Source organism: Eupeodes corollae, chromosome 2 (assembly GCF_945859685.1).
Source record: "Eupeodes corollae chromosome 2, idEupCoro1.1, whole genome shotgun sequence".
NCBI lineage: Eukaryota > Metazoa > Arthropoda > Insecta > Diptera > Syrphidae > Eupeodes > Eupeodes corollae.
The window spans coordinates 47,969,577-47,996,586 of NC_079148.1; the positions used below are offsets into that span (position 1 = coordinate 47,969,577).

Genomic DNA, 27,010 nt, shown 5'->3' on the forward strand with positions numbered 1-27,010 from the left:
TTTTCTCTTTATAAGCTTATTGAAAGAAAAACAAGTTTAAATAATTAAAAATTTATTTAACCAATCTATTATAATGCTTTCGGCGTCTGTCTTCCTCGAAGTTATTGTTACGAGCCCACTCCTTAAGATTTCCCTGCGAACGCAAAAGTGCCGATTTGGAATCTACATCACGCATAACAAATGGTGAATATCCAGCTGTGTAATCCTCATTCAAGGCGTTGGTTTTAGTTTTGGCTACACGCGAAGGCATCTGCCTTGGCATTGGTTGATCTTCGAATAGAAGTGGATTACGCGAATGCTTTCCGCCCTTGAATCTTGGCAGGCTCTGGTTCTTGTATTTGGCAGTTAGTGGTCTCCTTGTGTTTATGTGAATCTTAAAAGAAATTTAAAATTATTTTTAAATCGATATTTGGACGTATAGTTGTTTCAAATTTAACTTACCACTTGTTGACCATTTTCATCGAGACTGACGGCGACTTTCTTCAAGGTTTTGTTTCCACAAATGGGACAGAAAACCTTTGTCATGACACTGGTTGTTTTAAAGCAAGTGTAACAACGCAAAATATATGTGCGAACGTGTTTGATGACACGTCCATTCAAAGCCGACACATTAAGATTCATTTGCTTAAGGACGTTCTGTATGGCGAAATCTGTTGACATACACGCGACAGTGGGGATAACTTCGTCTTCAACTTTGCCTTCAAGATCTTTCTTAACTTTTTTAATATTTGATGGAGTTATCCAACCACTATCATCATTGTAGTCTTCTTGTTCATCACCACTTGCTTCTGGATTTTCCTCCTCACTTTCATCCTCCGAAGAACATTCAGCTTCCTCAAAGTCTGTTCGGGCGAGGAGATCAGTGGAATTCTCTGAATCGCAGTTTAAATTAGCAAACGATTTTTCTAATTCTTCTTCGGTATATTCTTCATTCTCGTTAAGATCGTCACACTCTTCACGAGGTTCAGGAATACTTTTTTCCAACTTTTCTGTGTCTTCATTATTTTGGCTTGTTTTCACAGAGGGTTCTTCTGAACCTGAATTCTGCTGCGCAGTTTCTAAGGTTTCCTCTGACTCACTCTCGCTTTCTTCAGAATCGGAGCTACCATCCGTCTTTGCACCTTTTTTCGGAACATAGAATCCGACTAATTTATTGTTACCAATGAGTTCTTCTGGTTTTTGCTTCGAAGCTACCACCTTTGAGATGCAGTGTTGAGTTTTTATATGATCCGAACCAACATGTTCTTTCTCCAATTCATAAGACAAAGCAATTATTTTCAAATCGATTGCTGATAAACTAGCGTAGTCTCCGGTTTTCTTGGAAAAATCTGTGACAAATTTTAAGCAATCCGAATGAGGTTCCCGAATTTGAAGATCAAATGGCAAAACAACCAAACGACGTATTTGTCGTTTGTTTTTAACTTCTTCAATTACATCGGGAACCGTAAGAATGTTTTCGGCGTATTCCTGGAATTTAAAGTAAAGTTATTAAGGTTTATATGATAATGGTGGAGTTGTATTACGTGTAATTGAACGACATTAATAAATGCCGTTGTATCTGCAACCAAATATTTAATTTTTTTCTCAGCCATTTTTATCAATATCCACGTGCAGTGTTTTTACACAAAAAAAGAAAGAAAAATATTGACATCCGAACATTTCCATTGACATTTGATGATTTTTGACAGTGGTTGTCATTTGTTTAATATGGTTTTCTTACTTGTTAATTAGAATAGTGTTAGGAGTACTAAGGTTATAACTACATAAGGACTACCAATCAATAACGAATCTCTTTTCTAAAAAATTATAGAAACACATAAATTAAGAATTACAATAATTAAATTAAAAAAAGTGAAAGAACACACATAAAATGCCAAATGAGTGAGACAATAAAAGTAAGTATAAGGTGCAAATACGATGATGAACGTAAGTATTCGTGTTTGTAAACATTGGAATTGTTGAATACTTGTGGTTGACTTACATGCATCTGGATCTGATTTTTACAAAACAAAAGAAACAACCTACAAAATTAATGTTCGTGAGACAGACAAAAAAGATAGAAATGCAGAAGATATTAGGATATTCATTTGATACAGAATTCAAGATTATTGTGACGAAAAACATGTTCATCTCTATTATAGCATCTTCGTCTGCATCAGTATTGCCACATTGTTGCAAGTGTAATAAAAGCTTTAAATTTGTACTTTATTTTTAAATTTGGTTACTATGTTACATTTTGTACGTTTTTTTACACCTTTTTTTCAAAAATTTCCTATGAATTATGTTCATGCAACAACAATAAGTGAGATACTTTTTTGAATTTAAAAGCGTTTTTACTATATTAAGAATTACAAATGTCTTCTAACTTTCATCTTCAAACTATGAAAAAGCACTGTTTTTTCTTTTTGGTTGTCCGAAAATATATTTTTATAACTATCGTTTTACTATTTTTTATTTATTTCTGTACTTACGAAAATGTATAGTATTTTATAAGAAGTAAAAAGAGTTACCACTGGTTTTTCAGATTTTGACATGCATATCTGCTTCCCATTACTTTTCTTGATTATGCATTTTATAGCCTAATAAAGTTCAGAGCTTTGGTATTCTGTGAATATTTATTATTTTGAACCAAGACATTTACAACAAAAATAAAATATCTTAAAAGCACTTATTTTCTGAAGAAAGCAGGCCAGGTGCAATTTGGGCAACCATTGATTTTCACTAGGAAATTAAGTTGCATACAACTTAAAATTATTAGAAGTTGAAATAAACTGTGACAATACAGTTTATTTTTATTTTTTTTTAGACTACAACCAATTTCTTGGAAATAAGTAGGATAAGCTTAGTTCAATTAAAATGTTACTAAAAAAAATTTAATTTTGGATTAAAAGTGTGGAAAAATCTCTGTAATATTATGCAAAATTAATGTTTTTTAAGTCGTCATGAATTAATTATTTGAAGAAAATTTATATTATTACTTATGTAATACACAAAGCAAATTAACAAATAATTTAAAGTTTCCATTACATTAAAAAATTTATTTAATTTCTTTTACATACATATAAGACTTGTCTGGGCTCAAATTAAAGCCAATTGTGCTAACTAATTTATTTATGGCTGGAACAGGAGATAAAATCAAAAATACGGGGATAACATAAGAAAATATTTATATTTTAGTTTGAATTCAAAAGCAAATATTTTTTTAAAGATTTGTCTTGGTATCGAAATTCATGAGCCATATTTGAGAATATGACCATACAATTTACAAAAGATATTTATCTGATTTTAAGATATGATATATGAAGAAATATTTAATATAATCACAAAGTCTAAGCTAAGTTACATCAGCGAACTCATTCCACAATCACCTGTTTTTGAAAAATAAATGTCATTATTCTTATATTCCCATTTGTTTTGACTGCTTTTTTTTTCATTTTTGCTTCCCTGCTCCAAGTTTTTTCACTTTTCCATACACAGTCATGCTCATGTCACGGGGTAGATTTTCCTACCCCATGGTGATTTCATTTTCAGTCGAGCGCAAACTGTCGAATAAAACGGCTGTGGTTACTCGACCGTCTTTGGTTGTGTTATGAAAATTTTAACTATCCTTAAAAAAGTTTCGTTTCTTTTATTTTTTTGCGGTTATGATTGTTGTTACGAAACCACAACTGTCCTACATTTACTATAAATACTAAATACAGTGCTCTAAACTTTATAGTAAACTTATTTTTCTTATATCGACTTTGAACAGTTAAAAAAACGGTGTGTTGTTTGAGTGCGAACAAAAATATATAATGTGGGAGAATGTCTTCCAATGCAATAGTTTCTCTGTCATCCTTTAATTTATTATTTTTCACCCAAGGTAAATATATCAAAGACCGCACTTAAAATCTATGAAAAGCAAACACTACCCTTAACTATGGTTTTATAATAAAACAAAATATTAACGGTCTAATGCATTGAAATGGAAATAAAAATAGAAATGAAAACACTTCAAAAGTCCTTGAGCCTGAGGTCTATTACGAGATAAACATTGATTTTTTCCTTTTTTTTGTGAAGCCTCTAACTCAAAGTGGTGCTCCGATCGACAGGGCGTATACGTAACATTCCAAAGGTGTTGTTTTTTGACGAGTTTGCAAAAACTTTGCTTCTAATTAGAGGATATCTTATTGAGTTTTACTAATAGTCGGGCCAAGACTATTGGCCTCAAGTTGTGACGATAAACAAAAATAAGCAAGGGATTCTTCTTGCTTAGGATGAACTTTTTTTTTTGTTGAGTTAAGTCCCTTGGGGAGGGTGATTTTCCTCGTGTTTCTCAGGACTTTCTTTCATGCAAAATGTCAACAATTTTCCTCTCATAATGCCAAGGACGTCGTGTTTTTCTTATTTTTTTGCTTTGTCTTTTCATTGAGGTTTGTTTACACTGATGTTCTTGTGGCTTGTAAGCATATTGTGTTTTTTTCTCGTGGTTTCTTATGATTTCCCTCAAAGCTCTAATTAAAAAAAAATATACTCATTAGGTTAAATAATGTATTAAGGTTAGATTTTAAGGTTTTGAAGATATTGAAATAATTAATGAAGTTTAATTGGAAGTATTTTGTAAAGCACTCGAGGAATTTTTAATGCGGAAATGGTCATGTAATTTATTTAGCTTCAGTGGTAAGAAAAAAAAAAGGAAAATAAATACCTCTCTACTTTATAAAACTTTAATCCTCTTAACTCTTAAAATTTCGTAAATGCGGCTATAACATAATCTGATTTCTTGTGGGTTAGGTACATAATTTTGTTGTGCATACAAAGAAGTGAAGTAATTTATAGAAATTGAAATATGCAATTTGCTTAAGTCTTCTAAAGGATTAGAATGTAAGCCTATTTATATTATTTGTGTACAAATTAGGAAAACAAAGTCTACATTCCCCATCAAATATGGAATTTTTGGTAAGCGAAGAGTTCTTTCATAATCCAATGTTTTAATTTTGTCAATTATATCCGCTTAAATAATAAATTTAGTGAAGACCAAAATATAATTAATTACATCTTTATTTTTTTATTTCAAAAATTTACAAACTTAAAACTAAAGATTACAAGCATGGCTCATGGGTCTATTTTTATAAACTAAACATTTTGTAAAAGAGAAAGTAAAAAAATTTGTTATATAAAGAAAATAGCAATTGAAAAAAGAAAAAGAATAATGCCAGAGGGGGAAAAAAATATTCGTTTTAATGGTGTAGCTAATTTAATAGATAAATAAATTTATAAAAAAAATATAAACAAAATCTGATTCGGGCTTTTAGTTTAGCTAAAACAAAATTATTAAGTTTTTCAAAAACAGCAATCATTTAATTATGACAATATGTGTTAAACAATTGATTCGAATGTTCTAAGGACTTTTAGTTTGGCACAAAAGAAAGGATACATAGATCATAAAGAATTTGCAATTTCAAATGCGGTTTAGGCTTTTAGTTTGGCAAAAACGAAAAAAAAGAAAGATATTTCAAGGAATTTAATGATTAGCAATTTTTCAAATGTGATTTAGGCTTTAAGTTTAGCTAAAACAAGATTGTAATAGAATTATTATTCTAGTATATATTAATGTACATGTTTCTATATGAAACTGCATCCAATAAAAACTGAATGAGTAGACGCCAACTCCATCTCCATTCAGAACACCTAGACATTCTTCAAGTGACAGAAAACTCTTGTTAAAATAAAGCCGACGAATTTCCTGCAAGATTGGGCACAATGCAATAAAGTGGAAAATGTTTTCAACTTGATTAAGGTTGCACAAAGTGCAGTTTGGGTTGTTACCAGTTCTGTGCGGTCTGTGATTAAGCTCTAACATCTCCGTGCGTGCTTTAAATATGATGCTCATTTCCATTACAGTAAATTTATCACTAAAGTAATTAGAAGACCCGAGTCTGAGGTTAAGTTTTCTGTAAATTGATCTCGACACAGACTCCCTTGCCCGATTTAGATAGCTTTGGAATGAGTGATCATCAATGTTAGATATACAGTCGTAGAGAGCGCTTGTCCACGTATCTAAACTATCAACAGATAGAGACAGAGGAAAGTTGTGTGCAGAGGCCAAATCATACCAGTCTTTAAATGGAGTATACCGGCATCTAAAACACACTGATAGGACCCTCTTTTGCAAATTGTTGACCGACCTTTGCATTATCCTCAATATTTTATATTTAAATTCATAATAAATATTGGAGCAAGTCCCGATTCGATATGTATAGCATAATTGGGCGTGTTAGTTGGGTGTCTAAAGATTCGCTTGAAAAAATATCTTTGGACAGATTCGATATCTTCTATTTGCTTGTACCCATAGATTTGGTTGCCATAACACAAACAGCTTTTGATAGTTGCTTCAAACACTTTGAACTTAGACGTAGGATCAACAAGTTTGTTATTAAAAAAGTTTGACCACATACAATTTATTATCTTTTTATCTTTTATGTGAACACCAAAATTCAGGTTATGAGTTAATGTGTAGCCTAAATATTTAAATTCTTTCACCACTTCTAAGTTGGAACCATTGAGGGTCCAGTTGCGGTCGGTTCTAATGCTACGATGTTGGGACCTAAAGACCATAATCTTCGACTTTGAGGTGTTTATTTGGAGATCCCATAGATCACGAAATTGTTTTAATTTGTTTATTTGAAGCTGAAGTGTGACTGCATTATCAGTTAAGATCACCAAGTCATCGGCGTAGAGCAAAACTTTAATAGACAAATCACCAAAAGTAACACCACCAGGGATATAGTCTTCAATATCATTTATAAATAATGAAAAGATAAGCGGGCTCAAAATGCAGCCTTGAGGCACACCTGTATTACAACTAAACGGTTTCGATTTGCTACTACCGTTTGAAACTACAACTGTCATATTTGAGAGCAACTGCTCAGAGATTCGGATAAATTTTGTCGATAGCCCGATAGCTGCAATTTTAAATAGTAGAGATCTTCTGTGTCAAATGCTGATTTAAAGTCAACGAAAAAAGAGTAAAGATTTATTTTTTTTCTCTAAGTAACGCCTAGCAAACTCGTGAGAGTAAAAATTTGGTCGATTGTCGAAAGATTAGCTCGAAAGCCCGCCTGAAAGCAACTTATTTTGATGTATTGTTTGACCCATCTTACAAGCCTGGAATAGAGGATCTGGGTGAATAATTTCCTTAGAGAACTAAGCACAGAGATGCCTCTATAGTTTTCAGGTAAAATAGGGTCACCTTTTTTAAAAATTGCAGAGATAGATAAGGACTGGAAAATTCCTGGAAACTGCTCTTCCTCAAACATTTTGTTCTAGAGCACTAAACTAAATTCTAAAAACTGCAAGGTGGTGTTCTTGTAGAACTCAGCTGGTATGCCGTCCAGCCCTGCAGCATTGTTGTTCTTCATTTTTTTTAGCGCCAGTTCTAACAACCAGTTCTAACATTGAGAATGGAGCATCTAACTCTTCAATATATATAAAAGGCAGTGCAAAGCTTATAGACTTCTGGCATGGATCAGATATGAAAAGTTGTTCAAAATGCAATGCCAGTATATCCACTCCAATGGGACTTATAACTGACCTATTACGGTCACTCAAAATGCGCACATTGTCCCAGAAAGCTTTGGAGTCATGACTACCAACCAAATTTGATGCAGTTTTTTTTTTGAAATGAAAAAATAAAGATGATAATAATAATAATAATAATAATAATAATAATAATAATAATAATAATAATAATAATAATAATAATAATAATAATAATAATAATAATAATAATAATAATAATAATAATAATAATAATTAATTACAAAATATTTACTAATTAGTCTTTTGGCATATACAAGAAAGTAAAACAGCTTGAAGAACGTATGTTTACAAACATTAAGCTTCTAGCTTCTAGCTTATTTTGTATTCCATTTTTTTTTCTTTTCCCAAAATGATTCTAACGTTTTTAAACCTTTATAAGTCAATTTTGTAAATATGCGCAAAAGAAGTCCAAGTTTTTTGAAAGTTTGTATTTGTTGATGAACAACAAGGTTGCAGACCTTAATTCAAAATTGTCAAAACAAAAAAGTGAGAAATACTCATCCAAAACCAGAAAGAGGGAAACTTCATGTGTGTTTTGCTAAAAGTTATGGCAAGTTGAGTTAAGAAACCTTACTATAACTTCTAAACTGCTGATGTACAGGATGATGGTTCTGCTAGTACTCACAAATGGATCCGAGACGTTTTTGATTGGTCAAAGACACTCCAACCGCATAGGTGTGTTCGAGAGAAACGTTTTACGGAGAATTGTTGGCCCCATATGTAAGAAAACACGATTCTCGAAACGCTGCTCGTATGAGCACAGATAAACCAAATAGGAAAGTCTTTGTACTACCGTGGTTTACAGAATAATTATTTCGTTGGACAGATGTTGAGCGTAGACCATGACACCGGAAGCATTGGGGTGCGTAACTGGATGGCGATGGCTCGCAATCGGGGTAAATAAAGAGTCAAGACTTGTTAAATTACTTTGATATGATGCATAATATGTCTTCATTATTTTAAAAAGTTGTTATTAATGGAAACTAAGTTGCCGAAGAGTTTGACTTGATCATTGCAATTTGCAGCATCTGTGATTTTTTTTTAATTGAAAAAAAAAGAGGCTGAGATGTGACCCTTACGATAACTTCCTATGTGTATCCGTCTTGTCAATTTTTATAAAACTTTAACAAAGTTTTAAATCAAAATCTTTCCTTGTTTTCATAATAACTTGAGTCGAAAATCATTTCTTATAAGTTTTGTGTTGCTGGCGAATTTTTTCGTGTTTTATAAACATAACAATAAAAAAACATTAACTAAGTTTAATTTTGATATTTGTTTTTGTTTCAACGTTTTAAGTCGAAATATAATATTAATATTAAAAATACTAAATTTTGCATAGAATGAAATAATTTTGAAATCAGTAATTTTGTTCATTCTCTAAATATAGAATCGTACATCAGTTTTTAACAATTTCGCGTATTATTTTTGACTGAGTGTTGCATTGTTGTAAAAAATAATAAATGTTAAAAACATTATTTTTCACAAAATAAAATTAGTTTGAAGGCAATATCTTTACTTTTTACCAAAATATTCGAGTCAAAAATCAATTTTTATCAATTTTTAGTAGAGATGTTTTTTAGTTTTTATTTTTTGTAAAAAAAACATTTCTTCGATTTTACTTTTTTAGTAATTTTCAGGAAAATAATTTTTAACTTCCCATATTAAGTAATTGTAATGGGTCCGATTTGTCAAATTGAAAATTTTGACATTTCTCGACGTTTCAAGGTCCCTAGAGTCGAAATAAAAGATTTTTAGAAAGATGTCTGTGCGTGCGTGTGTACGTTCGCGACGTTTTTTTCGTCCTCCATAGCTGAATAACCAGAAGAGATATCAACTTCAAATAAATTTTGTTAAACAGATAATGAGGCAGAAATATGCAGAAAGGGCTCTCAAGAAAATTGCGCGGGTGTTTTTTTACCATAGCAGTTTGAAAAAAAGGTGTTAATTTTGGTTAACCCTAAATATCTTACGAACCAAAAACGCTAGAGACTTGAATTAAATTGTATATAATATATTGTAACGTGACCAAACAGGTATATTTTTTGAAAAAAATCAATATAACGGTTTTTTTATAAATCAATAAAACTGAAAAAAAAAATTTGTCACCTCCAAAATTTTACGACTGAAATATGATTTCACCTCTAAAACAATTTTGTGCAACGAAGAATAATGTTTTTGACATCTGATAAAATTTTGAGAAAAATCGAATTGACAGTTTTTTTATAAAAAATAAAAATCTAAAAAAAAACATTACTCAAAGTTCGTAACAATTGAATATCAAATATCTTTTCAAAAACTTGATATTTAGGCTTTAAACTTATTATATCTTATAAGAAATATTGTTTTCAACATTTTGAAAAATGTTGAGAAAAATCGAATTGACAGTTTTCTTACAAAAAATAAAAACCTAAAAAAAAATGCATAAAAGTTGGTAAAAATTGATTTTCGACTCAAATATCTTTTCAAAACTTTGAGATATTGGCTTTAATTTACTTTTATCTTTCAAAAAATCTTGTTGTCAACATTCAGTTAAAGTTTGAAAAAAATCGAGTTGACAGTTTTTTTTTTTACAAAAAATTAACAAAAGTTGGTAAAAAAATGATTTTCGACTCAAATATCTTTTAAAAACTTTGAGACTTTGAGCTTCTAACTAATTTTTTCTTATAAGAAATATTGTTTTCAATATTAGGATAAATTTTAAGAAAAATCGAATTGACAGTTTTTTTTACAAAAAAATTAACAAAAGCTAGTAAAAATTGATTTTCGACTCAAATATCTTTTCAAAAGTTTCAAATATTAGCTTCAAACTAATTTTATCTTATAAGAAATATTGTTTTCAACATTCGATACAATTTTGAAAAAAATCGAATTGACAGTTTTTTTTACAAAAAAGAAAACTCTAACAAAAAAAAACAATACTAAAACTTGGTAAAAATTTACTTTCGGCTCAAATAGCTTTTCAAAAATTAAAAATATTGGCTTCAAACTTATTTTATTTCACAAAAAATATTGTTTTCAATATTCAGTAATTTTTATATAAAAATCCAACAGTCCGTTTTTTCATAAAAAATAAAATCTACAAAAAATAGTACGCAAATTTGGTAAAAATTGATACGAGCACATATAGACAAACTTTTAAGCAAGACAAATCGACAGACGGGATGGGAAGTTATCTGTGTGGGTAGCATCCCAGCCTCTTTTTTTACTTTTTAAAAGTCCTCTCTGCATCTTTTGATGTCGATATCTCTACTAGTTGTTGAGATATGGACGACGAAAATATGGTATCCCAAACCAACGGACGTTCGAACTTACGAACGTAGTTAAGAATTGTTGATTTAGATTCTAAGAACCTTGAAATGGTGAGAAATGTCAACATTTTAAAATTTGACAAATCGGCCCGACTATACAAAACCTTTCCATTACAAATTAAAAATAGTTATCAAGGTCTTTAATTCAGATACATATTTAAAAAACTGTCAACATAAAATTTTAGAATATGAGAGAAAAGTAGGATTTCGAATAGTAAGTCAAAGTTGCCTTTATCATTTTGAGTTGCTCCAAGCTTGGAAAAAAACTGAAAGTTGCTGAGAAATACGTATTGATGATTGAAAGTGCTGCTTTGAAGATTACAATATTTACGTAGACTTAAATCGCTTCTATAGCTTTGCATATATTTGTCAAACTTCAAAAAAAACCTAAGCTGTTGTGAAACTATTAGAGCAACAATATGTTACATATTCTTCGTTCAACAAGTTGCTAATTTTACGAAGAACAAGTACATTGTGTTCAACTCATGTATATCGTTATCTTCAGAAATGCACTAACATAAAACACAGCAATAAAAAATAGTTTTTTCAATTGTAGTTTGAACCGCATAAGTGGCTTCTTTGAATGTTTTGAGTTCTAATCCAGGACTCAAATAATGTTTTTCTTCACAATAACATTTTCTTTGAAAAAAAACGTATATGTATCTACATAAGAATACATATAGTTCATACACAAGTGGCCACTTTCATGCCTATTATTATCGTTTTCATACTCAACACAAAGTATAGAATGACAAAGACTGCACCCCTTTTCATAGATACAGTGGTTCTGGGTTATATTGTTTACTTTAGGCTTTGATAACTCTTGTAACTGACACCGGCGCTAGCGCTGGCACTGCTTTGAATCACCATTCATTAAATTAAACTAGATTTGTTTTAGCTCGTTGGACCCTCCGGTTTCTTAATTATTAGATATTATTACAATTTTAATTAAAATAATATCTTTTTTGTTTGTTTAGATCCGGGGTTTTAATTAAGTGTATTTTTGAGATTGTGCGATAAATTTTGTTTGAAGTATGTACTTATTTATAATTTACTTTTGAGGTCTATTTACTTAGATGCATTTTTTTAAATTTTAGACTTTTAGGCTACCAAGTGAAGAAGAATTAAAAAAGAGTGGTTTAACACTAACGAATGGCTTAAAAGTACGAACAGATTAATCGGATAAGGTTTTTAAAATATAAAAAACAACAACTAAGTAAAACCTTTTTAGGCTGTGTAAGTTTGTGAAGCAGCTTTTCAATTTAATCTGTGACTATTTGCAAAATCTATATTTCTACATATATTTTTACATATATCCACAATCTATATCTATATTTTGGATATTCAGTATAAATATTTTATTTTAGTTTTTCAAGATTTCTCATGATAGGCTGTTTTAAAAAGTGTCCATATTTAAAGATTTCAAAACTTTCTGGTATAAAAGTTTAACTCTAAAAACTTAAGTGCTATGGTATTTTTTCAAAATAAACTTAATTTATTAATTTTTGTCGAAAATCGCTAGAGCAGTTTTACATTAAAATTTCGTTATAAAATTACTAACTAATTTTTAAGTAGTGGAATTTTGAAAAAAAATAATATTTTTTGGAAATCGAAAAAAAAGTGGTTGGCATTGAACTCGATTTTCTGAAACCTCAACAAATATTGACAGTAATATTTTGTGAAAGATTAAAAACAAATTTGATTCAATATCGTTCTTTGTTTTCATAAAACTTGATTCGAAAGCATTCCTTATCAGGTTTTTTGTAGATTTTCGTGTTTTGTAAAAAACTTTTACGATTGAATTTTTCTTAAAAAATATAACAAATAGCAAAAATATTTTGCGTATCATAAAATAAGTTTGATTTCAATATCTGTTTTTGTTCTTAACATTTTTAGCACAAAACCAAGTTTTTATGAATTTTGGCACTATTTTTTGAAAGTTTTTATTTTCTATAATAAAAATTCCGATTGCATTTTTAGCAGAAAAATATCTTACGTGAATAACAAGAAATAAAATATTTTTGAAGTCAATACTTTCATCTATTCTAGAGAAACAATTCAAATCAAATATCAGGTTTTACCAATTTTTTCTCAAGTTTCTATATAAAAAAAAAAACTGGCACTACAGATTTTAATGAATTTTAATACCAATGTTTTCAATAATATAAAAATAAATTGGGTGGCGCAACAGTCCGTTGTGGACTAGGGCTTACACTCGAAACATTTTCCTGGTATGCAAAATCTGGTAGAAAATACCAGCCAGAAAATTGGTACAATAGTCCAGATTTCGTGGTAAATAACTCCAGATTTCCTGGTAAAAAGAAATCTGGAATAGAATCAGGAAATTTATTTTCTGTTATATTTTTTCTGGTACATAAAACCAGTCTTCTGGTTTTTATTACCAGAAATACTGGGAGTTTGAAAATTATCTTTTTTTCTGGTAAATACAACTAGGAATTTTTCTGTCTGGTATATTTTTTTTCTGGGAGATAAAACCAGTCTTCTGGTACTTATTACCAGAAATATTGGAAGTCTAAAAATTATCTTTTATCTAGTAGTTAATACCAGAAATTCTATGAGTTTAAGAACTATCTTTTTTCTGGAATTTTATTGTCTAGTATATATTTTCCTCTTAGGTAAAAATCATATTTTATTACAGTGTACCTATCAAGCCCGGAAAAAAATTCCCGTTATATTTTACCAGATTTCTGGTACCTACATTTTTACCAAGAAAAAAATATTCCTGGTATATTCTACCAGAACTCTGGTATATTTTTACCAGGAATACTGGGGAAAATGTTACCAGGGAAAAAACATATTCCTGGTAAATTCTACCAGAATACTGGGTATTCTGGGACATCTGGTGTATTTTACCAGGAATTCTTCGAAAAAGACGCCTGGTAGGTATCTAAAAAACCACTTTTTCTGGATAAATTTAGCGGGAAATCTGGTCCCCGGTACCAGTTTTTTTTTTAATGGAGTGACTTACAACTCTCAACCATTCCTATGTGCGAGAAATGTTGTCAGGAATGGAGGGGACCTACAGTTTATATGCCGAATCCGAGCAGCTAATTTGAGAAAGCACTTTTTCATGACAAGTGTTACTCTTGGAGAATTTGTCAATTCCTCGCAAAAGGCAGTACCCGTGAAAAGACTTTACGTGGCATACGCAGGGATCGAACCCAAAACCTCTGGCATGACAGTCCAACGCACTTTTTTTTAAATTCATTTTTATTAATTCATTCTTAAACCTAGACAAAAATTCATAAAACTAGCCTAGTTATCCATAACTTACAACTATCTTAATGGTCCCATACGGACACTCAAAGTTAAACTATAACACTTACTACTAATGCCTTTCGGCCCTAAGATCTATTTTATTAATTTTTGTATTTATTAAAAAATTTCTTTTTATTTTTACTTAAAAACTACTTAAAACAAGTTCCTTAATATACAACTTAAAGCTTACTAAAACTACCTATTCTACCTATAAACTACTTAAAACTAGAACAACCATAGCAGCAAATCTAACTATCTAACGTTTTTTGTTTTTCATATTTTTTTGTCTTTTTTTTTATTCCATGTTATTTTTTGTTTGTGCCACCATGACTATTCTACTTGAAACTAAACCCTAAAACAATAAAACAAGTATGTAAGCGGCCAAGGCTTAGAACCCCATCCCGACTACCCATTATCAAGTGCCGATTGAAGCCACCAAAATTGGCTCTCCTGCTTCACCCTATCAGTTCGGACACAGCCCTACTGAACCGAATGAGCTCTGCTCCGCCTTGTGCCATGACGTCCCGATTGTACAGGAGTCGCCTATCCACGGTTCGTCGTCTGACGTGGTAGATTAGCGGAACTGCCAATCTATCCTGTATCAGACCGCATCTATCTAAAAAGAAGAATGCATCTGGTGGAATGAAGTCGCTCAAGCGTGCACTCTCAAAATACTCATTGTTCGGATAAAACGCCCCGAAAATTAAATTGTTAGTCGGAGACATAGCTCTTGCAATGTGACCTCGAACGTATTTTATCACGAAATTATCAATTCTGTTGATTCGAGCCCCGTTGTATAGGACCGGAATAGTAATGCATGTTGGAAGATTCGGAAGTTCGATATAAGCCGGTACACCGTCGTAAACATCTGGGAAGGGGCAACGTTGAACCACACAGGACAACCATAAACGATCATTGGCCGTATGAGGGCCATGTAGCAAATTACCTTCACTCTGGGGTCAAGCCGACTGCTAAAAAACAGCGGTTTCGTCAGAGCGAAGGCTCCTCTGGCTCTGGTCAGAGCAGCATTTATATGTCTGTCGAAATATAAATACTGATCTAACCAGATACCGAGGTACTTCACAACACTTTTGCTCGTTAATGGCTGCCCGTGAAGATCAACGATGACCATCTTGCGCCAATTCTTACACGTATCCCTCGTGGCCCCAGCCAACGGATTCCGGAACAGAATTGTCTCCGACTTCTGGACATTTATTTTCAGTTTCCAGTCGTTGCAATATCGCTGAATCTTGTCGAAATCACGCTGCAAGAGAATTCTAATAATCTCAACTCTTCGGGCCGGTCTGTATGCAATTAGATCGTCGGCGTACGCAATTGCCTTTGTAAGACTACCTATAAGATCGCTGGTGTAAATGCTGAAGAGAATCGGCGAATTCACCGCTCCCTGTTGAAGACCATTTTTAATTGAGAATGTTGTGGTAGAAGTTACATTGCCACTTTTGACAACAAACTTTCTACCGTTAAGCATATCATAAAGTATATACAACAATGGCTTGCTTATGCCAAGCCTGCTCAGTTTTAGGTAAAGACCCTCTAACCATACGGTGTCAAAGGCCTTTTCCAAATCAACCAGTACAGCACCTGTGCATTGTTGTTTTGATTTATTCCATTGGATATCAGAAACGAGCTTAGACGCAGCATGAATTGTGTCATGACCCGCCTTGAACCCGAACTGTTTATCCGGAATTATTTTGTTGTCCGCAGCCCACTTAGTCAGAGCCCTATTAATGATTTTTTCGAAAACTTTGCTTCGGAAGAAGACTTATCGACCGAAGATTTGATGGGTTGGATTTGTCCTTTCCCTTTTTCGGGCGAGGATGAACCACAGCGGTCTTCCAATGCATTGGATAATATGCATTATTCAGTGCATTGTTGAAGAGTGTGGTGTAAATGTCAATTGCTTCCATCGGTAAATGTCTTAGTACAACGTTGGATATACCATCGACACCTGCTGACTTTTTATTTTTTATTGAATTGAAGATGAGCCTTCGTCGCTAACAAGGGACTTGGTCCCGTTTGCTCGGCGATTATGGCATTTGCCAAGGAATCGTCATTGAACTGCATGAAACCGCGGTTCTCAGATCGCCATGGTGTCATATCATTTCGAAGGTAAAAGTGATTAAGTAGGGGTCTGTTTTCCAGGTCGTGGTTGGGGCGAATGCTAACATTCACCTTGAACACTTGCTGGAAAGCAGCTCTCACCGCCTCCACTTTTTCCTACGGATCTTCAATTATGTAAAAGTCATCGTCAAAGATGGCTTCCTCTGGATCTATTTGCGATGTCTTGAGAACGTCTCTGCTCTCTTCAGTTCTTTGGAGTATAAGACATTAAAGGTCATTATCGTTTTTTTTTCCTGAATATCTTATTGATTTTGGGGAACATACCAGGGTCACTCGAATTAACTGACCGTATCTTGCGGTCCCCGTACTTGTTAATTGAAAGCCTGTAGTTCTCCTTGATCAACAGATTGACATTTTTTATTGACGACTTCAGTGTCCTAACCTCCAAGTCGTGTGGGTCTGTTAGTCGTCTGTACAAGTTTTTGAGTCTTGTAAGTAAACCACTCTTGTGCCTACGTAGTGCGTCAATAGTCGCGTTTCTGTAAGCGTATATTTGGTCCCGTTCTTTGTACTTTGGAATTGTCCGTTCCATCGTTCGTTTTATTGTTTCGTCCATTTGTTGTAAATGTTGGTCAATTTCTGTATTTGTCACGTTTCTGTTGTTTGGTGGGCCACTCGAACGAAGTTCTCTCGCTAGGGCGTTGGTGTAACGAGGCCAACGCATTTTACTGTAATTATAAGAATGCGTTGCAACGTATTCCTCCAACTCCACGCGTTCGTTCGGAACAGTCCAACGCACTAACCATAATGCCACGGGTACTAGTCAGCTTTGTTACCGAAATATTCATTTGAATATTTTTTTTTATTATTATAAGAAAAAGGCGGCGCACGGCACTGACAACTTGATCGGATAGACGTATGTTTATGTTTGGTTTTGTTGGTTAGGATGACTGAATTATTCCTATATACCCATATGTTTATAAACATCGATAAATAAGAACGAATGAGATAGTGGTATGACAGGATTGAGAAGAAAAATATATAAGAAATATTATCTAATATTGTAGTAGATTTGTCATTCCTAAGCTTAAGAGTGCGTTCCAAGCAGCAACTCAAAGAGAGGGTAGGGTGTAGAATTTTTGACTGGCCTAATTAAGCAGAAACTTGAGTTAGGTGGTTTTTGAAAAGCTTAAGCTCAAATATAAAATTTCAATATCAATAGAGTTCAATGATCCTGGAAAGAGGGGTTTTGCAGGATTATCTGCCGTTGGATAGCTGCAAAGCTTTTAAAAGAAAAAAAGAGAAATTAAGAACAAAGGCGTAGGTAGGTAATTTACTAACTTCTGAGCAGTGAAAGCCATTAAACGTTCGGTTACCGGAATAGTTATTGTCTAAACGACCATTTCAGTCGAGACAAAGAAATTTTCGATTTTTTTTGTCGTTGAAAAAAATTTTCCTTGGTAAAAAGACCCGAACCAAAGAAGGAGTTGCAATTTCAAAACTTACATAAAAATAATTTTATATTTCTTGGTAAGAATATTTTGATATATTTTTTTTTGAAAGTGATAGGTATTAACTTTCTTTGTTTAATAGAATTTAAATTGGCAGTCGGAAATAACGGCTGCCCGATATATTCATCCCGGTTCCCGGAATAATTATTAAATACACCCCAAAGAAAAAGCCAACCTATAAAAACTACCAGGGTAACAAGGAAAAAGCAAGCAGCCTAAGTATAGTTTGAGCAGTGCAGGAACTTCGCTCCATATCCACCTTTAATACAACACCCATAGGAATTTGGAAGGTCACATAAGTGCGAAGATTGGCTTCCGAAATTTATATAGCCGCCGTAGTTGAGAGGTTTAAGCCGTTGATCGTTTCAAGGGCTCAAAGCAGAAGTTCATGGTTCAAGTCCCGGCCAAAACCATAAATTATTTTTTTTATATTCAATTTTTTTTATTCGTAAATTCATTTTTTTTAACATCAATTTAAAATTCTAAAAAGTCTATAACTTGGTAATTCGGAGTATAAAAGAATAAGGTGTTAATTCTAAGTATCACCACGCGAACCGAGTTAAAAGTAAAAGCTAATCGCGGAAGTGAAATATATACATATCTAAAAATAAGTGAACAAATACCTACAAAAAAAAAGGAAACAACATCAAGTACATCGAAAGATTGCTCAGGGTGCAACAAACCTTCTATCCAACAGCAGTGGCCACTTCTCGAGGAATAAAGGGGTAAGTTTGTACATATCTTTTTGATTAACTTGATAATTATTTATTCTGCACTTATACCTATATGTGTATATAAAAAAAAAATATATTGTTTTAACACTTGCGCGAATTAGTGGGGTGGGTTTGGAAAGAGGGGATTTTTGACTTAAAGTGAAATAATCAAAAAGAAAAGAGAAAAAAAAAAAGGAATTCAAATCCAAAAAAAGTTGTAATAAGCCGAAGACGCGGTTATACTTTTAAATTCAAATCTTAAGATTTTGTGCTTTGCGTTGCCAATATAGATTGAATTATTTTTCTTTATTAGTGCACTTACCTAATTGAATCAATTTAATGAAATTAGTATTTGTAACTTAAATTTAAATAGATTAGTTAAAATATGATATATGTAGCTTTATAAAATAACAAATTTCTAATTAAAAATATATTTAAATGTCTGAAATGAAAACGTACATATCTTTTTCTCTCTGAATGATAAGTACATAATCATGGAGTAATTTTTTTTTAATATAAAGGATGAGAGGATGATGATGAGAATGGTGATGGCTTAAGGGAGGAAGAAGCCATCCAAAGGGGTTACTCTAGCGAGGGAGTTAACCAAGGTAGGGGGGGTAGAGGCGATGTCTCGCGCATCATCAACACCAGGATGCAGAGTCTGGCAATATTTTTTTTGTATCGACATTGAAGGGTCCAAGAACCACACCCACCACTGAGCTAAGGGTTCAATGAATTGCCAGCAAGGATCAAAAGAAGGCAAATAGGTCGTTACAAATGGCGCCCATAACGTGGAGCCCACTATCGCAAGATGGTGAGGCAACAGATTTTAATTGAGCCAATTCATTTTTGTTTACAAAATTTTAAATACTTTTACTTAAATTTTATTTTATTTTGTTTTTTTTCAATATTTTTTTTTAAATTCATTTTCGACATCCGTTGGTTGATGTGTTTGCACGTTCCTTGTGAGTCCCGGTGACTGAGTGTATAGCATTTGGTACCGCGTTGCCATACGGGAAATGCAATCTTACATTTAATCAATAGATGGAGTGGGTGCTAGATAGTCCGAGTCTTTGGGTAATTGCATAGCAAGTATCCAAATAGCAGGGCACAGTAGCACACACTTCAATTATAAAACAATGTATGAAAGAGACTCGTAGGTGCAAGATGCGCATTCGGAAGTCCGTTCAACATATTTTCATTTCATTTCTCCGAGGTTTTCAGAGGTCTTCGTTGATGAAGGATTGTCAATTGATGTCCTGAAAACTAAGGAGAAAACTTTACATAGAAATAGACTACAATAAGTTCAATAGCAAATTATATTAGAATATTTTAAATTTTTTTTGCTCATTTTTCGGCTCACAGAACTACGGCTTTTTCCTCAAGGTCAGGAATCACCCTTCTTAAATCTTATCTTCTCATCCTTGTACATTACATGATATACATATATAAATATAACATATTATAAAAAGTTTTCATTATTTTTTTGGAAAACTTTGAAAAATTATATTTTTTCTTCTTTATTTTTAAACAACAATTTTTAACATTATTGTTATATTTTTTTGAATTTATTTTTTTTTATTTTCAATACCCGTTTATAATTTTTAATACAAGTGGTATTGGTGGAATTTGAACCAAAGAAGTAATCGATTGGAGTTTTGTTTTGAGTTCTTTGGGAAATCAAATTGAGGTTGTCAATTTCAAATAGGGATTTAGTTTTTTTTTATTTTATGGTTTGCAGCCAACTGAACATTTAGAGTTCAGAGAAATTTTCGATATTTTTTTTTGAAGGTTTAAATTTTCAACGGATTTTTCTTGTGACATCTGAAGAAACCAAGATTGGCAGAAGTTGTCTTTGAGAACGGCATGAGTAGAGGTCGTCGGGTTTCAATTCACGACGATTTGAATGTGATTTTGGCGCACTCTGAAGCTAGGTTTGAAGAATTTTACCGACGATTTAGAAATAGTATCGATCGTTTCGATTTAGATAATTCATTTTCTTTTTCTGAAAATTTAAACTCAATCGTTTCAAACTCAACCTCAAACATGTCCAATGATAATTCCGCGGTCATTGACGAAGTTCAAGACAACGAGGCGGGTAATAATAGTTTAAATCCCGTAGTTAATCAAAGGGCAGATCCAACGGAAGAGTTAGCGAAGAGAATAGAGAAAGGTATGCTAGAAAATCAAGTCAGGTTGTTTCAGCAAATGGATGTTTTCATGGTGAACGTAATACAAAAATTGGAGACCTTGAACTTTCCCACTCAAGGACAAAACATCCCTGCTACACATAACCCCTTAGGTACATCTAATGAGGAAGCAAACAATAATCCGTTCCAGCCTTCACCTGCACCCCGAAATTCCGCTAGTCCATCAAATTTTAGTGCAACGGAATCTTGTAGGCTTGATCGGTGGAACATAAAGTATGACGGAACCGATAGTGTTTCAGATTTTCTTTTTAAAGTCGAACTGATGCATTCATCGTCATCGTATTCCGATGAACAGGTTACAGCAAATTTTCATATTTTGTTGAGCGGAAGAGCGAATAAGTGGTTGTGGAGATATTTGCGGAAAAACCCAACAGCTAAGTTATCCGATCTAAAAATGGCGATGAAGAAAGAATTTGGGCGTTTAGAGGACGATGTAGAAATTTATATGAAATTGTTGATTCGTAAGCAGGGTTTGAAAGAGTCGTTTGATGATTTTTACAACTCTGTTATAGGTCTTAACGACCGTTTAAAAGAGCCGTTCGACGAACGAAAACTTATGCATGTAATCCGAAATAATTCGAGAGACAAATTAGGGGAAATTCTGTTGTCGTCAAATGTAAAGAATATTGAGGAGCTCAGGAACAAAGCAAGAGAGGCTGAGAGGTTCCTAGCGAAGAGAACTTCTTTTCAAAAGAGCGTTCACGAAATCGCAGTCGATGTTGAAAAGGAAGAAGTCGCTGAAGATGGTGAGGAAATAGCAGCTATCTCTTCAGCTCGAAAACTAACTTCGGTGGCTAATTATGTGTGCTGGAACTGCGATGAAAAAGGTCACGCTTATCATTTTTGCCCTTCTCGGGTAAGGAATTTATTCTGTTTCTTATGTGGTGCAAAGGGGGTCTCCACTATTGAATGCGGTAAGCATACGGGAAACTTTTCGAGGGACGAAAAACGGAAAGGGGAAATTCGTTCCTCGAAAAATATCCCCGAACACCTTCAGAAGTAAATACCCCTAATAATGTCATTGCCTGTTCGAAAGTTTCTCAAGAAAGTATTCCTGTTAAGATCTTGGAACGAACAGAACCTTTCATTCCTCAAGTTACTCAGTCTCATCCCTGTGAGACGCTTAATCTAAAATCTCTTCATGAGCGCAAGCTAAACTATTACAAAGTTCGTTCTCGAATTTTTGGGAAAAATAATAGTTTAGCCAGCGTTCACATTCAAAAGTGCCGGCGTCGGTTTCGCAATCGAAAGAAATTTCGAAAACATATTGTAGAAACTATCATTTCCTCAAATGCAGATGGCAGGATGTATGCGAATGTCTTGCTAAACAATGAGTCAATTTTTGGCTTATTGGATAGTGGAGCATCCATATCTGCGCTAGGCAGGGAGTGTTGGGAGTTGGCAAAAAGAATAGGAGTCGTCGTGAAACCATATACAAATATCGTACGAACGGCAGATGGTAAGTCGCATGATATAATTGGTCACTGCGAAATTCAGACTACGTACAATGGTATCACGAAACCCCTTTCTTTCTACTTGATTCCCAACCTTACTCAAAAACTGTATTTGGGGATGAACTTTTGGCGAGATTTCAATTTGACGCCTCAAATAAGCGAAATACAAGCCAACGTCGATGCTAGCGAAGGAGAAGGTAACTTCAAGGATGGGGCTGAACTGATAGAACTTTCACCCGAACAAAACCTAAAACTTGAAAATGTCAAGAGGCTTTTTCCTAACTTTGTCGTGCTAGGGCTAGGTAAGACAACTTTGGGTTGTCATGTCATCGATACACGAAATGCTGTCCCTATCAAATCCCGGCATTATCCATTGTCTCCGGTCCGTCAGGAAGAGGTTTATAAGGAGTTGGACCGTATGTTAGAACTGGGGGTTATCGAGGTTAGTAATTCACCTTGGAGTTGCCCGGTAGTGTTAGTAAGAAAGCCAGGTAAGGTTCGCTTATGTCTCGATTTCCGAAAAGTTAATGCAGTCACCGTTAAGGATGCTTACCCTTTGCCTCATATAGAGGGATTACTAAGCCGGATCAAGGACACACATTATATCACAGGAATCGACTTGAAAGATGCATATTGGCAAATACCTCTAGATGAGAGATCGAGAGAGAAAACTGCTTTTGCCGTGCCTGGTAGACCACTTTACCAGTTTAAGGTAATGCCATTTGGCTTAAGCAATGCTGGCCAAACCATGAGCAGAGTCATCGACCAAGTAGTGCCAAGTTCGATTCGTGAGAATGTGTTTGTTTATCTAGATGATTTACTTATTTGTACGGCTGATTTTGAGTCGCACATTAAAATCCTTAACGAAGTGGCTGCTTGTCTTCGGAAGGCAAACCTTACGATTAACCTCGATAAAAGCAAGTTTTGCATGCGGGAAATTAAGTATCTCGGGTACATTGTCGGCCAAGGTACTTTGAAAACCGACCCTGACAAAATCGAGGCGATGGTTAATTTCCCCGTTCCTACGACCTTAAGACAAGTTAGGAGATTTCTAGGATTAACTGGCTGGTATCGGAGGTTTATTCGAAACTATTCAGATTTAGCCGCACCTCTTACCGATTGTCTTAAAAAGTCAAAAAAATTTGAGTTGACACCTGAAGCTTTGGACGGGTTTAATAGGTTGAAGACTGCGCTTTCCTCGGCGCCTGTATTGACACAGCCTGATTTCAACAAGCCGTTTATTATCCAATGTGATGCCTCTTCGGAAGGAGTGGGAGGTGTTCTTTTTCAGTTTGATGAGAACAACTACGAGAGACCAATAGCGTATATGTCAAAGAAACTAAATAAATCTCAGAAAAACTACACGGTTACTGAGCAGGAATGTCTGGCTGCAGTTCTGAGTATACGAAAATTTAGGCCGTACGTTGACGGATTACCTTTCAAGGTAATAACTGATCATTCAAGCCTTAAATGGTTGATGTCGATGAAGGAGTTGAGTGGCAGACTCGCTCGCTGGAGTTTAGAACTCCAAGGTTTTGATTTTTCCATTGAGCATCGGAAGGGATCCCTCAACGTTGTGCCTGATACTCTATCTCGTATGGACATGGAAGAGATTTCTGCTAAAGTTATAGTGAGAGAAAATGGGCTTGATGAGGTTTCTTCTACAGTTATATGTGGTGAGATCGATCTCGACGCCGTTGAATTTGATTCAGAGCAATATACCCAATTAAGAAAGAACATCGATTCTAATCAATCTGCGCTTCCTGACCTAGTTGTATCGGAAAAATTTATTTACAAAAGGGTTAGGTTCAGGAATGGTGATGTGAACGAGGAAGACTCGTTGTGGCGTCTTTGGTTACCAGATGGACTCACTCGCAAGTGTATCGAATTATCTCATAATACTAAGCTAAGCTGTCATAGTGGCTTTGCAAAGACATATGCTCGTATAAAAGAGAAGTATTATTGGCCTAAAATGGTAAAAGACATCAAGACATTTGTGAGTGATTGCGAAATCTGTAAAATGGTGAAGGCCCCTAACGCGATTCTTCGTCCACCTATCACCAAGCAGATTGTGACGGAAAGGCCTATTCAACGACTTTATGCCGACTTCTTGGGACCATATCCGCGTACAAAGCGTGGAAACGCGTACGTTTTCATTGTAGTAGACCACTTCACTAAATTCACCTTTTTAAAGGCAATGCCTAAGGCTACTGCTTCTAGAGTAGTGCAGTTCTTAGAAGGAGAAATATTTCATACTTTCGGGACCCCGGAGTTTATTCATTCCGACAACGGACGTCAGTTCGTTTCCAATGAGTTTAAGAACTTATTGGCGGACTATGGCATAAAGCATGTGCGTACGGCGTTGTATTCTCCACAGGCTAACATTTCCGAAAGGGTTAACCGAAGCGTTTTAAGTAAACTAAGAGTGTTGATATCCAAAGAGCAAAATGATTGGGATGTCCATTTATCAAGCATCGCTTGTGCTATACGTTCCGATACACACGATTCGTTGGGTTGCCAACCGTATTTTGCACTTTTTGGCCAAAACATGATTTCACATGGTTCTGCTTATAGGATATTACGAAACTTGAACGCCTTACAAGATTCGGAAATGTTAGTTTCGCCTGTCGAGCTGAAAACCGTGCTTGCCAGACAGAAGTTGTCGGAAAATTTACAAAGGGCATACGTTAAGTCTAAAAATACTTACAATTCTCGGTCAAAACCGGTGGTGTATCGTGAAGGCCAAGAAGTGTTCCATCGAAATTTTTCCCAAAGCAATTTCGGCCAGGGAATTAATGCTAAACTGCTGCCAAAGTTCCTTAAATCCCGAGTACGAAGAATAGTTGGCAACTGCATGTACGAATTAGAAACACGCGCAGGGAAATCCATAGGCATTTTCCATGCTAAAGACATACGGCAGTAATTACCCTGCAAAAATAAAACACAACAAACCACAAAGCAACGATTTCAAATTGCATAAATTTTGTTTAACTTATCTGATGTAACTGGTATGCCGCCCGGCTAGTTAAATGGGTTCGCGACCCACGTTCATTAAGACCAACGACCATTTGCCTTAAAATCATTTCATATTTCCACCGGCGATGATTAAGGATTAATGTCACATCTTTCTATACAATAGATTTTATTTATTTCATAATTCACTACCTAAGAGAATTTCAAAAACAAAACATGAAAACCGCACAATATACTTAGTTATAAAACACTCCGAGCTACACAAGTAGTATCAATGTTTTGCCGACGGCAAAACAACTCGTTTACCCGACGGTAAAATGCCTGTTTTTATTGGTAAACAAACTTTTTTTGTTTACATATTTTTTTTGTTGACTTGCCGTAGTCGAGGGATATTTTTCTTATATACAACGGATCAAACATAACCTTAAATTAAAACTTGGCCTTGCACTAGATGCCTCGAGCCTCGCACTATCTCAAGGATGGTTATTTAGGTGCATCTATATAATCGTTTTATTCACTACCGACAGAGACGAAAGTCCGTGGGTTCATTTGCCTATTCCAGATATCGTTATACCTGGAAAAGGCAAAGCCCTGTTACCGAAATATTCATTTGAATATTTTTTTTTATTATTATAAGAAAAAGGCGGCGCACGGCACTGACAACTTGATCGGATAGACGTATGTTTATGTTTGGTTTTGTTGGTTAGGATGACTGAATTATTCCTATATACCCATATGTTTATAAACATCGATAAATAAGAACGAATGAGATAGTGGTATGACAGGATTGAGAAGAAAAATATATAAGAAATATTATCTAATATTGTAGTAGATTTGTCATTCCTAAGCTTAAGAGTGCGTTCCAAGCAGCAACTCAAAGAGAGGGTAGGGTGTAGAATTTTTGACTGGCCTAATTAAGCAGAAACTTGAGTTAGGTGGTTTTTGAAAAGCTTAAGCTCAAATATAAAATTTCAATATCAATAGAGTTCAATGATCCTGGAAAGAGGGGTTTTGCAGGATTATCTGCCGTTGGATAGCTGCAAAGCTTTTAAAAGAAAAAAAGAGAAATTAAGAACAAAGGCGTAGGTAGGTAATTTACTAACTTCTGAGCAGTGAAAGCCATTAAACGTTCGGTTACCGGAATAGTTATTGTCTAAACGACCATTTCAGTCGAGACAAAGAAATTTTCGATTTTTTTTGTCGTTGAAAAAAATTTTCCTTGGTAAAAAGACCCGAACCAAAGAAGGAGTTGCAATTTCAAAACTTACATAAAAATAATTTTATATTTCTTGGTAAGAATATTTTGATATATTTTTTTTTGAAAGTGATAGGTATTAACTTTCTTTGTTTAATAGAATTTAAATTGGCAGTCGGAAATAACGGCTGCCCGATATATTCATCCCGGTTCCCGGAATAATTATTAAATACACCCCAAAGAAAAAGCCAACCTATAAAAACTACCAGGGTAACAAGGAAAAAGCAAGCAGCCTAAGTATAGTTTGAGCAGTGCAGGAACTTCGCTCCATATCCACCTTTAATACAACACCCATAGGAATTTGGAAGGTCACATAAGTGCGAAGATTGGCTTCCGAAATTTATATAGCCGCCGTAGTTGAGAGGTTTAAGCCGTTGATCGTTTCAAGGGCTCAAAGCAGAAGTTCATGGTTCAAGTCCCGGCCAAAACCATAAATTATTTTTTTTATATTCAATTTTTTTTATTCGTAAATTCATTTTTTTTAACATCAATTTAAAATTCTAAAAAGTCTATAACTTGGTAATTCGGAGTATAAAAGAATAAGGTGTTAATTCTAAGTATCACCACGCGAACCGAGTTAAAAGTAAAAGCTAATCGCGGAAGTGAAATATATACATATCTAAAAATAAGTGAACAAATACCTA

At 34.0% G+C, this 27,010-nt stretch overlaps 2 protein-coding genes across 2 annotated transcripts in view; one reads left to right on the plus strand and one right to left on the minus strand.

The window, feature by feature from the left end:
• Positions 1-35: 35 nt before the first annotated feature.
• Positions 36-1,664, minus strand: LOC129947278 (RNA-binding protein NOB1). Its single transcript, XM_056057789.1, has 3 exons — positions 1,524-1,664; positions 442-1,467; positions 36-373 (listed from the first exon to the last, which is right to left on the minus strand). The coding sequence occupies exons 1-3, from the start codon at positions 1,590-1,592 to the stop codon at positions 53-55; spliced, it is 1,416 nt and encodes a 471-aa protein (XP_055913764.1). The 5' UTR covers positions 1,593-1,664; the 3' UTR covers positions 36-52.
• Positions 1,665-3,520: 1,856 nt separating this feature from the next.
• The window catches only part of LOC129947602 (uncharacterized), a 73,825-nt gene continuing 50,335 nt past the window's right edge, over positions 3,521-27,010 (plus strand). Inside the window, exon 1 of the mRNA XM_056058232.1 lies at positions 3,521-3,862. Coding sequence (XP_055914207.1) covers positions 3,805-3,862 — 58 coding nt within the window. The 5' untranslated portion in view covers positions 3,521-3,804. The remainder of the gene's footprint in view (positions 3,863-27,010) is intronic.